Here is a 13367-nt window from a genome sequence, read left to right as displayed (position 1 = left end):
GAGCAGTTTGGTCATGGGCTCCTCATATGTGGGGTGGGGATGCCTGGTCTGTGATTGGGTGGATAGGTCCGGCTTGTGATTAGCCACTGACACGCATCGGTTTATATTTCACTTCCTGGTCTGGTTTCGACACAGCCAATCAGCTGCTCGCTGACTGCATTTCCTAGCAACTTGGTAAACAATGCGGCAGCTGGGGCTGGAGCCGCGGGATTGGACACTTCCCAGCACCAGAGGCAGAACTGGAGAAGGGCCTAGGGTTCGGGCACTGGTCTGTGAGAGGGGGGCCTGGGAACTGGTCAGTGTGAGAGAGAGGCCAAGAGCACTGGTTTGACGCGCAGACCGAATGTTTAAGTGTGCGGCCCACAACAGACTGCTGCACGGCCGCGCACAGCTTAGAGGGAACAGTGCTCCTTAGTCTTCCTACCAAAATGCACCACCTCACACTTATCTATATTGAAATGCATTGCCAATTACACGCCCACTATTAATGCCTTCCTCAGTATTGAATATACCCCCCAATTTGGTGTCGTCTGCAAATTTTGAAATTGTAGTTCTGATTCCCGAGTCCATACAGTTTATGTAAATGGTGAACAACAGTGTCCCAGTACCGATCCTTGTGGAACACCACTTCCCACCTTTTGCCAGTGAGTAGCTACCCTAAACCCCTACTCTTTTCTGTTTGGATAGCAAGCTGGCTACAATTCTGCTACCTGTCCCCTAACTCCACATGCTCTGACCTTATTTGTGAGTCTACTCGATGGAACCTTATCGAAGGCCTTTCGAAAATCTAAATATATTACATCTACTACATTATCCTTTGTTATTGAATTCGTTGAAGTAAGGTTGGTCAAGCATGACCGTCCCTTTTTGAAATCCGTGCTGACTATTCTTTTTTATTTGTTCATGGGATGTGGGTGTCACTGGCAAGGCTAGTACTTATTGCTGGTCTTGCCATATAAACGAAAGAAAGCCATTCATAAAACCAGGTACGCACTGCAATAAGAATCAAAAAGGGCGTAACAGTACACTATAAACAGAAAATCTAATTTATTCACAAATTCTTAGTTCCCATTCCTTTTAAAAGGAATTTTGAGTGGAGGAAAGGCTCCAATTTTACCACCATTTGCCAACAACTATTTTGTGATTTGCCACCTAAAAATTCTCCCCCACCACTGTTCAATGAACGTGAACACTTTTGTTTACTTTACTTAAAAGCGGAAATGTATGGTATCGTACTCTTCTCCCACTCCACGTGTTGAAGTTTGAAAAAACAAGAGGAAAAATCTTGTCAGTGTAAAGTACATTCAGTCTTCCAATGCAAACAAGAATGTGCTGTGTAACTGGCCAGTGGTGACATTTCCCAACTCAAGACACCTTTGTTCAACCTGCATTACTTTCTATGGAGCTGCCTGCTGACAGGTCTCGTACAGCTCCTTACGAAAAGGTTTGAAAACCTCACATCTCGTATATTTTCATTGTGTTCTTTTGTCGCAGAGTACTATTAAACAAAGAATCTTACTTTTCATCTGAAGATTCCTGCTCAACTTTCATGCCTTCAGAAAGACTTCCTTTAAATTTGTCTTCTTTGTCTTTGCTTCCACTTCTACGTCTACGTCGACCTCGTGATCTGGATCGCCTTCTGCGAGATCTGCTTCTCCGATTCCAGTCTCTATCCAGAGACCTGTGGGAGAAAAGAATGGATAAAGGAGGGGGTGTGCTAACTTTCTCTTTGTGAGCCACTAAAATACGGAGCATGGAATCCCACAGGCCACAAATAAAAACAATTACAATACAAGTGCAGCATATCAAAAGTTTTTTGCAACACAGAAACTAAAATCCCAAGAGAAGCAGTGTAAAGGCTATTAACTTTGGTGCTCGCTCATCTTTTTGTCCACTCCCGATTCACACTTCATCAGCTGCCTGTACTCCATCTCCAATGGATTATTTTTCTCCTCTGCACTTGCTTTCAAGCTGTATTTTTTCCACTGTTAGGTTTGGCTTCTTGAACTCCGCAGATATGAAGGACTGGAAAAGTGTACTTCCACACCGGTCAAAAGGAGATGTAGTGTCACTGATAGGTTAGGTCCTAAATTTGAGGAAGCCAAACTTAAACTATATTTCTTCCATAGTTAGGTGTACAAGCAGAAAATGTGATATTGAGGACCAGGGTATCACGGGTTGAATAACCAGAGCTTGCGAGCTGGATATAAGCCACAGGCCTTAGTTTGAACATGCCACAGATACAGAAATAGAGGTGCGACATTATATTCACTCCCTCGTAGCCTAGTGTGTAAAGGCACTGCCTGGTGTAGCAGCAAGCTATACAAACCAGATGATCCCAGGTTCAATTTCTGAACTATTCTGAGTTACAGCTCTCAGTTGGGAGGCAGTTAAAATGCTAAATAGGCTAACATGTGGTGGGGGAAAGAGAGAACGGACAAGCTAGCAAGGATTTCTGCATCACCTACTGGAAAAATATTCATCTTTTGGTTGAGATAATGGAGGGAGGGACTCATTGTGTTCAATTTTCTTCTCTTATGTGTTCATAGAGAAGAAAATTGTTTAAAAAAATACAGCTTTGCACAATCACAGATCTTAAAAGCTCCCTTAAGTAAAGATAGCACCCAGCCATAGAGACCAGTAAGCTCCCTGTTCGTACCGAGGGGACTATGTAGATGTTTCGTATGAATATGGCTTTCCAAAAAGCACTTGATAAGGTGCTACATAGGAAGTTTCTTGGTAAGATTAATGTGCAGGATATGATGGAAATGTGGCAACATGAATATGAAGTTAGTTAAAGAACAGAAAACATGGATAGGAATTTAAAGGACAGAAAACAGTAGCGGTTAATGGCTATTTTTCAGACTGGAGGACTGTAAACAATGGTGTCCCCCAGTGGTCTGCATTGGGACCAATGCACCCAAGATCTAAACTTGCGCATAGGAGGTATAATATTAATTTATACAGAAGTAGGGAGCATGTTTTACTGTGAAGAGGACTGGAAATAACTAAATAACTTAAGGATAGATTAATAAATTGAGCTGATAGAAGACATATTAAATTTAATGCAGCGAATTACTAAAGGCCCAGGCTCGAAGGCCTACCTACACTCGGAGCAGAGCTACAGGCGGGAGCGGACCTGGGAGAGAGTGCAGGACTCGGAGACTACTAAAGGCCCAGGCTCGAAGGCCTACCTAAACTCGGAGCGGCAGAGAGGCAATCGGTGAAAAAACAAGGACAGGACAGCAGGTCAGTGATTGGCTGGTGAGTATTAGTTTTTTTCTCTGAGTTAGGGAATTGGGTAAAATTGAATTAAAAGCTAGAAGCGTAAAACTACTGGTAGCTCATTAAAATTAAAGCTTAAACTACTTAACTAGAGTTATATAATCAAAAATAACTGTATTTAAAGCTTAATTTGTTTTTGCTTGGTTTAAGTTAATCTAATAAATTAAGGCATGGCAGGGCAGCTCAGGCCCGTCGAATGCACGACCTGTGCCATGTGGGAACTCCAGGACGCTTCCCGTGTCCTGGACAACCACATGTGCAGGAAGTGTCGTCAGCTGGTGGAGCTCGAGCTCCGGGTTTCGGACCTTGAGCAGCAGCTGGCGTCACTGCAGCGCATCCGCGAGGCTGAGAGTTTCGTGGACAGCACGTTTCAGGATGTGGTCACCCCGCAGATTAAGAGAGTGCAGGCAGAGAGGGACTGGGTGACTGCCAGACGGACAAGAACGATCAGGCAGGTAGTGCAGGAGTCCCCTGAGGACATCACACTCTCCAACCAGTATTCAGTTCTGGGGAGGGTTCCTCTGGGGAGTGCAGCCAGGGCCAAGTACAAAGCACCATGAGTGGCTTAGCTGTACCGGGGGGGGGGGGGGGGGGGGGGGGTTGGGAGGAGAAAGGTCGAGAGAGCAATAATGATAGGGGATTCTATAGTTAGGGGAGCAGACAGGCATTTCTGCGGCCGCAAACGTGACTCCAGGATGGTATGTTGCCTCCCTGGTGCCAGTGTCATGGCCGTCACTGAGCGGCTGCAGGACATTCTGAAGGGGGAGGGTGAACAGCCAGAGGTCGTGGTCCATATCAGTACCAACGACATAGGTAAAAAGAGGGATGAGGTCCTGCAAGCAGAATATGAGGAGTTAGGAAATAAGTTAAAAAGCAGGACCTCAAGGGTAGTAATCTCAGGATTACTCCCAGTGGGACCGAATCTGGGGAAGGTGGGACCTGTACAAGCCAGACGGGTTGCACCTCAACAGATCCGGGACTAATATCCTTGCAGGGGGGGTTTGCTACTGCTGTTGGGGATGGTTTAAACTAGAGTGGCAGGGGGATGGGAACCTGAGCAGGGAGTCAGAAGAGAGTAAAGTTGAGAGCAGCAAGAGCGGGGAGGACCCAAGGGAAATTTACAATACAAATAGTACAAATAGTTGTTCAAGAACAAATGAAAGGGAAAAGCATAGAGCAACAGAAAGAAAGTGTATTTTAGGCACTACAGATAAAGTAAAAACTAGAAGAGGTGTAAAGCGATTAACCCAGCATCAAAGCTGAAGGTCAGGCTAGCGTGTGTGGCCCAACTAAGAGTTCTATATACAAATGCATGGAGTATAAGGAATAAATTAAATGAACTACAGGTACAAATTCAAATTGGAGGGTATGACATGATAGCTATTACTGAGACATGGCTGCAGGATGGTCAGGATTGGGAACTAAATAAACCCGATTATAAGGTCTACAGGAGAGATAGGAAAAATGGAAGAGGGGGAGGAGTAGCCTTAGTGATTAGAGATGAAATCACTTCAATGATAAAGGACATAACGAGGGGTAAGCAGCCAGAGACCTTATGGTTTGAATTGAGAAATAGGAAAGGATCTAAGACTATAGTGGGAGTTGTGTATAGGACCTCTGGCAGCAGCAGCTCTGAAGTGCTAGACTGTATAAATGCAGAGATTAGACAAGCGTGTAACAAAGGCATAGTGGTCTTAATGGGGGACTTTATCCTTCACATAGATTGGGAAAAGCAGACTAGCAACTGTCAGAAAGGTAGTGAATTTCTTGAGTGTGTCCGGGATAGTTTTCTACAGCAGTATGTCCTAGAGGCAACAAGGGGGCAAGCCATACTAGATTTAGTAATGAGTAATGAACCAGATTTGGTTAACAGCTTAACTGTGCGTGAATATCTATCCAATAGCGATCATAACATCATCGAGTTCAAGGTAGCGTTTGAAGGGGAAAAAAAGTGAATCAGCTGCTAAGATTCTAGACTTGGGTGAGACCAACTTCAATGGGATGAGACAGATTCTGTCCACAGTAAAATGGGCAAATCTGTTAATGGGTAAAACGACTGATGATCAGTGGGAAATGTTTAACGTGATACAGAATCGGTTTATACCCAAGGGGCAAGAACTCTACTTGCCAAAAAAAACAGCCATGGACAACTAAAGAGGTAAGGGACAGTATAAGACATAAGGAAAGGGCATACAAAAAGGCAAAAAATGGCACAGATCCTGGCGAATGGGAAAGATACAAAGATCAACAAAGGGTCACAAAACAGAGATAGTAAGAGCTACAATAAGAGAGTATGAAAAGAAACTTGCAAGGGATATCAAAACCAATACGAAGAACTTATATAGTTATATTAGGAAAAACAGGGTGGTCAGGAGCAGTGTTGGCCCCTTAAAAACTGAAAGTGGAGATATTGTCATTGACAATGGGGAAATGGTGGACATGTTGAATAATTACTTTGCGTCAGTATTTACAGTAGAAAAAGATAGCATGCCGGAAATCCCAAGAAAACTAATATTGAATTGGGGACAGGGATTCAATAAAATTAACATAAGTAAAGCAACAGTAATGAAGAAAATAATAGCACTAAAGAGTGACAAATCCCCAGGACCAGATGGTTTCCATCCCAGGGTTTTAAAGGAAGTAGATGAGCACATTGCAGATGCCCTAACTATAATCTTTCAAAGTTCTCTAGGATTCAGGAACCATCCCTCTAGATTGGAAAATTGCACGTCACTCCGCTTTTTAAGGAGAGAGAGGGAAACAAACCAGGGAATTATAGACCAGTTAGCCTAACATCTGTTATGGGGAAAATGCTGGAGTCTATAATGAAGGATAGGGTGACTGAACACAGAGAATTTTCAGTTACTCAGAGAGCCAGCATGGATTTGTGAAAGGTAGGTGGTGCCTGACAAACCTGATTGAATTTTTTTAAAAGGTGACTAAAGTAGTGGACAGGGGAATGTCAATGGATGTTTATTTATATGGACTTCCCGAAGGCATTTGATAAAGTCCCACATAAGAGACTGTTAGCTAAGATAGAAGCCCATGGAATCGAGGGGAAAGTACAGACTTGGTTAGGAAGTTGGCTGAGCGAAAGGCGACAGAGAGTAGGTACTCACATTGGCAGGATGTGACTAGTGGAGTCCCGCAGGGAAGTGTCTTGGGGCCTCAATTATTCACAATATTTAATAACGACTTAGATGAAGGCATAGTAAGTCTCATATCTAAGTTTGCCGATGACACAAAGATTGGTGGCATTGTAAGCAGTGTAGATGAAAACATAAAATTACAAAGATATTGACAGATTAGGTGAATGGGCAAAACTGTGCCAAATGGAATTCAATTTAGGCAAATGTGAGGTCATCCACTTTGGATCAAAAAAGGATAGAACAGGATACTTTCTAAATGGTAAAAAGTTAAAAACAGTGGCTGTCCAAAGGGACTTAGGGGTTCAGGTACATAGATCATTAAAGTGTCATGAAAATAATCAATAAGGCTAATGGAATGCTGGCCTTTATATCTAGAGGACTAGAGTACAAGGGGGCAGAAGTTATGCTGCAACTATACAAAACCCTGATTAGACTGCACCTGGAGTACTGTGAGCAGTTCTGGGCACCGCACCTTCGGAAGGACATATTGGCCTTGGAGGGAGTGCAGCGTAGGTTTACTAGAATGATACCCGGACTTCAAGGGTTAAGTTACGAGGAGAGATTACACAAATTGGGGTTGTATTCTCTGGAGTTTCGAAGGTTAAGGGGTGATCTGATCGAAGTTTATAAGATATTAAGGGGAACAGATAGGGTGGATAGAGAGAAACTATTTCCGCTGGTTGGGGATTTTAGGAGTAGGGGGCACAGTCTAAATATTAGAGCCAGACCTTTCAGGAGTGAGATTAGAAAACATTTCTACACACGAAGGGTGGTAGAAGTTTGAAACACTCTTCCGCAAACGGCAACTGTGCTAGCTCAATTGCCAAATTTAAATCTGAGATAGATAGCTTTCTGGCAACCAAAGGTATTAAGGGATATGGGCCAAAGGCAGGTATACGGAGTTAGATCACAGATCAGCCATGATCTTATCAAATGGCGGAGCAGGCTCGAGGGGCTGAATGGCCTACTCCTGTTCCTATATTCCTATGAATTGTGAATGGTATATTTTGGTAGGAAGAATAACGGAAACAATGGTAAAACTTAAGAGAACAATTTAGGGGTTCAGATCTACAAATCTTTAAAATTGAGAGGACAAGTTGATAAAGCTCTTTTAAAAAAGCAGATGGGATCTTAGGTTTTATAAATAGGGACACAAAGTGAAAAGCAGAGGCAATGCTAAACCAATATTAAGCTGTGGTTAGACCAGTTAGAATTGTCTTTTCAGTTTGGGTGCCCTACTTTAGGAAAGTTGTCATGGTTGTGGAAAGGTACTGTAAATATTCCAGGTATTTAAGATTATACCAGGCATGAAAAGCTTTTGTTAGGAGGAAAGCATAGAGAAACTAAAGTTAAGAGGAGATCTTTAGTGATGTTCAAAATTATGAAGAGTTTTGATAAAGTAAAAAGGGAATAACTATTTCCATTGATGATGAATTAGTAACTAGAGAATAAACTTATCACCAAAAGAACAAAAGGGAGAGGTTAGGAGAGGGTTGTTAAGACATGGAATGTCCTACCAGAAACAGTGATGGAAGCAGTAGTAGCTTTTAAAAGGAAATTAGACAAATATTATTTAAAAAAGAAACATTTGAAAGGGTAAATGGAACTAAGTGGATAACACTTTCAGAGAGCTGGTGACAGTGCATCCACATGTAAAATTCCATGATGCAACTTGCCCAAGCATCCAGGGTAGGGAAGGTAACTAGGATCAAGAGGGGTTAAGCCGCAAAGATTAGACGTGGCCAAGCTTCCTATCCCTAATAGCAATCCAACATCTCGTGCTGGAAAAGTGCATGTATGGACATTGGGTTCAGCTGGGATGCCCCTTGAATAAGCTTCCAACATTCACTATCTAAGCTCACACATTAGGAATGGCCACTTGAGCAAGATACCAGAAAATTACCAGTTCTGTGGAACCAAAGCCCAGCTTTCAGTGCCTTTAGGAGATGGGGACGATTGGCGCAAAAATATTAAATTAGACCTAGTGGTTATGATACTGGCCTAGCAACCCAGACGTCCCGAGTTCAAATCGTGCCATGGAAAGTTGTGAAATTGAATTTTAAAAACCTGGCACCAGATAGAATGACCATGAACCCTGCTAGATTGTCGTAAAAACCCAACTGGTTTATAGACTCATAGAATGGTTACAGCACAGGAGGCCATTCGGCCCATCGAGCCTGTGCCAGCTTTTGTAAGAGCAATCCAGTTAGTTCCATTACCCCACTCTTTCCCCTTGGCCTTGCAATTTTTTTCCCCTCAAGTATGTATCCAATTCCTTTTTGAAAGACACAATTGAATCTGCTTCCACCACCCTTTCAGGCAGTGCTTTCCAGATCATAACTACTCGCTGCGTAAAAAAGTTTTCCCTCATGTCGCCTTTGGTTCTTTTGCCAATCACCTTAAATCTTTGTCCTCTGGTTCTTGACCCTTCCGCCAATGGGAACAGTTTCTCTTTTATATACTTTATCTACACCCTTTATGATTTTGAACACTTCTAACAAATCTCCTCAGAACCACCTCAGTTCTAAGGAGAACACCCCCAGCTTCTCCAGTCTATCCACATAACTGAAATCCCTCATCCCTGGAACCATTCACGTAAATCTTTTCTGCACCCTCTCTAAAGCCTTCATATCCTTCCCTAAAGTGCAGTGCCCAGAATTGGACACAGTACTCCAGCTGTGGCTGAACCAGTGTTTTATAAAGGTTCAAAATAACTTCCTTGCTTTTGTACTCTATGCCTCTATTTATAAAGGCCAGGATCACATATCCTTTTTTAACCACTTTCTCAACCTGTCCTGCCATCTTCAAAGATTTCTGCACATATACCCCCAGGTCTCTCTGTTCCTGCACCCTCTTTAGAATTGTACCACTTAGTTTATATTGCCTCTCCTCATTCTTCCTGCCAAAATGTATCACTTTGCACTTCTCTGCGTTAAATTTCATCTGCCATGTGTCCACCCATTCCACCAGCCCGTCTACGTCCTCTTGAAGTCTATTACTATCCTCCTCACTGTTTACTACACTTCCAAGATTTGTGTCATCTGCAAATTTTGAAATTGTGCCCATTACACCCAAGTCCAAGTCATTAATAATTATATATGAAAAAAGCAGTGATCCTAGTACGGATCCCTGGGGAACACCACTTAATTAATACAAGAGGGCAAATAACATATGTATCTAGAGACAAATGTAGCCAAAAAGGAGCAGATTAAACCTAAACATCTATTACATTATCCACCACGCAACGTATTTAGGAATTTGTGTATTTTTTTAAACAATTTTTCATTTGCACTAAATTTGGTGATTCCTCTTTTTTTTAAAATAAAAAGTAAAAAATCTGATGAATCAGGTGAAAATAGGAAACCTGAAGTATCCCCTCACTATACCCTGGAGGAACAAGGATGGTCGTAAAGTGGAGAGTCAGAATAGAATTTGAATACTGTTTGAGTTGAATACTCAACTTTTCTGATCAATCAAGCTTTTGTTCTGCTCACACAGAATTAAAAACTTAAGAAAACAAACAAGTATCCGATGAAGCACTTTAGTTTTTTTCAGTTAATGATTAAAAAATTATTTTAAAATTTTGATCAAGGGGAGACAAAGAAAGATCAACTTCTCAAAGAAATCAACTACTCAAAAACCCCAACAATATTCCTGTTTTGCTGAATCTTGTTCTCCTGAGCTAAACTTTCTCCTAATTACAATTTAACCTAAAACAATTAACTTTCAGAAAAAAAATGTAATATTCACCTCCTTCTAGATCGGCTCCTCCTCCTTGGAGAACGACTTCGTCTGAGGAGTGAACGAGATCTCCTCCGGATAGGAGATCTGCTGGCCCTTCTCCGTGCTGGAGACCACCGAGAGGTGCTTACATCCCTGGATCGTTCTTGCCTATTCACTGGTTCGTCTCGAGACCTTGTTCTAAATCAGACAATACTTCAGTAACAAATGCTCAATATTAAAATAGCATCACATTTTTCTTCAGGAGGTTCCAACATGTATTTCCAACACTACAATAAAATAATCTTTCGACATTACATAGATATAATATGGGATTTCTCTCACAGGCCTCTAGCAAGCAATATGAATGCTCCAGTAAATTATTACAGTAAGTGTATTCTAGCTCGATCATAACATCATGTTAACAGGAATCATTTTATAGTCCAATGGATTTTATAAAGCCAGGCCCTGGACAGTGGAATTTACACTTCCATTTAAAAAGACCTGGCTTCACAGTTCCTGCAAGGAGCCCAATATAATAACACAGCACCCTTTTTCTACCACTACACAATGCAACAGCTTAACATTGGTATGCTGGGTGTGAATAAGGAAGATGCAGTCCTTCAGAAAAGGAGGTGCATATTCTTCTAACCTAATTTAGCATATAACGTTAATGTGCCTTGCAAACATCTATATAAGGAGTCCACTCCCCTTGCAGAGCTGTCTGCCAGTGAGATAAGAAAGCATGGCAGATAACAACTGAATTTCTAATGGCTAGTGAAATAGCAACACATCCTTAGAAAACAAACTTCCACATGACCATATTCTGTCAGCAGATGATAGTAGATACCATCTTTTCCTGATTCTGAGCTTAATTAACTTCTACCCAGGGAGGGGGATCCCGTCAGGGCATCAAAGGCATAATCTTGGTATACTTTCATACAAAAATATTGATACGGGGGAAGTGAGCCCCACATTGGCAAATGATGTTTAAGATAAATGTAGTGACATGCACGTTGGTAGGACCAACACAGAATACATGTATCATTTGCAGGGAACAATACTGAAAGAGGTTGAGACAGAAAAAGATCTAGGTGTTATTGTGCACAGATCACTGAAGGTTCTTGACCAATGTATAGAAACTGTAGCTAAAGCTAATGGGATATTGCGTTGTATTAATAGAAACACTCAGTATAAATCAAAGGACACCATTTTGACACAATGCAAATCACATCTGCCCAGTTTTGGTCCTCCCACATAGTGGGTGATATAGTGGCCTTGGAAAACATCCAGGAGAGTTACAAGAATGATTCCTAGCTTAAAGAACCTCAGCTACTCAAAGGCTCGAGGACCTTGGTCTATTTACTTTAGAGCAGCGTAGACTTAAAGGTGACCTGATAGAGGTCTATAAAATAATTAATGGGCTGGATAGCGTGCTTATTGATAGATTATTTCAGTTTAACAGATTGGGGAGGACCAGGGACACAAATTTAAACTATGCAAGAGTAGGAATAGACTGGATGTTAGGCGGTTCTTTTCCCAGAGAGCAATGAGCCTCTGGAATGTGTAGCCAGCTGGTGTGATGGGCGCTGACTCTCTCTAAGCCTTCAAGAGGGAGCTGGACCGGTTCTTGACTGAGGCAGAGATCGCATCATATAGAAGGCAAGTGTCTTTATAGATATCAGTCCTTGTGATCTCCTGAACTGGTTGTGATTACCTGAGGGGGTCAGTGAGGAATTTTCCAAAGTATTTCGTCCTGGGTTTTCTCTTTTTTACTTCTACCAGGAGATTACAGACTATGAGGTGTTTGGGAGCAGGGGGGGGGGGGGGGGGGGGGGAAGAGGAGTAAGAAGTGAGGAAGTGTCTAGTCATGATGTTCTGGCCATCACGGTATGGGGCAGGCTTGATGGACCAGTTGATCTTTTCCTGCCCGTCAATTTTGTATATTCATAGGATTGCTCCATTCGCTAATTGTATTGTTGATGATTTTTGCCCAACGACCTGCAAATTGCAACAGTTGTCCACCAAAGGGAACTCAATGCTGCAGACAGTTCTATTAGTTTGACACAACTGTGTCCCAAGTGTTCAGCTCCATGTGTGTCATCCCTGGCAGCACCTTAAGCTGCCAGTGCGGTCATCCTTGTGTGTATGACAAACTCTGACTAGACTTTTGGCTAGAAAATGTAGTCAACCAAGTTTCAAACATCATTAGTCTGCTCTTAAAGAACAGTGTCCCAGTTAGATCTAGATGTTGGAGACCTCTCAGAGATTCTAATTCTTTTTTACATAGAGAATTACATAGTCTTCAGTACAGAAACAGGCCATTTGGCCCAACTGGTCTATGCTGGCATTTATGCTCCACACAAGCCTCCTTCCACCCTACATCTAACCCAATCAGCATATCCTTCTATTCCTTTCTCCCTCATGTGCTTACCTAGCTTTCCCTTAATGCATCTATATTATTCGCCCCAACTACTCCTTGTGGTAGCGTGTTTCATATTCTTACTACTCTCTGCGTAGAGATTTCTCCTGAATTCCCTATTGGATTTATTAGTGACTATCTTATATTTATGGCCTCTAGTTTTGGACTCACCAACAAGTGGAAACATTTTCTCTATGTCCACCCTATCAAACCCTTTCATAATCTTAAAGACCTCTATTAAGTCACCCTCAACCTTCTCTTTTCTAGACAAAAGAGCCCCAGCCTGTTCAGCCTTTCCTGATAAATATATCCTCTCAGTTCTGGTATCATCCTAGTGAATCTTTTTTGCACCTTCTCCAGTGCCTCTATATCGTTTTTATAATATGGAGACCAGAACTGTGCACAGCACCCCAAGTGTGGCCTAACCCAGGTTCTATACAAGTTTAACGTAACTTCTCGGCTTTTCAATTCTATCCCTCTAGAAACGAACTCCAATGCTTTTCTTTTTTTATGGCCTTATTAATCTGCATTGCTACTTTGTGATCTGTGTATCTGTACCCCTAGATCCCTTAGCTCCTCGAGCCCATTTAGACTATTATCTTGCAGTTGTGGCCTCATTCTTCCTACCAAATGCACCACCTCACACTTGTCTATATTGAAATTAATTTGCCAATTACATGCCCATTCTCCAAGTTTATTAACGTTGTCTTGTATTTTGTCACATTCTTCCTCAATGTTAACTATACCCCCCCCCTCAATTTGGTGTCATCTGCAAATTTTGAAATTGTACC

At 42.0% G+C, this 13367-nt stretch overlaps 1 protein-coding gene across 2 annotated transcripts in view; it reads right to left on the bottom strand.

The window, feature by feature from the left end:
• Positions 1 to 13367, bottom strand: part of LOC137337920 (serine/threonine-protein kinase PRP4 homolog) — a 71924-nt gene that overhangs the window by 34095 nt on the left and 24462 nt on the right. For both annotated transcript variants that reach the window (XR_010966613.1, XM_068001774.1), the window contains exons 3-4: positions 10185 to 10355; positions 1520 to 1681 (exon numbers count right to left, since the gene is read on the bottom strand). Coding sequence is in view for 1 of the 2 variants with exons in the window: in XM_068001774.1 (XP_067857875.1) it covers positions 1520 to 1681; positions 10185 to 10355 (333 nt within the window). In the remaining variant the exon portion in view is untranslated. The remainder of the gene's footprint in view (positions 1 to 1519; positions 1682 to 10184; positions 10356 to 13367) is intronic.

This window comes from Heptranchias perlo, chromosome 2, assembly GCF_035084215.1.
Source record: "Heptranchias perlo isolate sHepPer1 chromosome 2, sHepPer1.hap1, whole genome shotgun sequence".
Classification (NCBI taxonomy): Eukaryota; Metazoa; Chordata; class Chondrichthyes; order Hexanchiformes; family Hexanchidae; genus Heptranchias; species Heptranchias perlo.
This window is presented reverse-complemented; position numbering and strand designations above follow the sequence as displayed.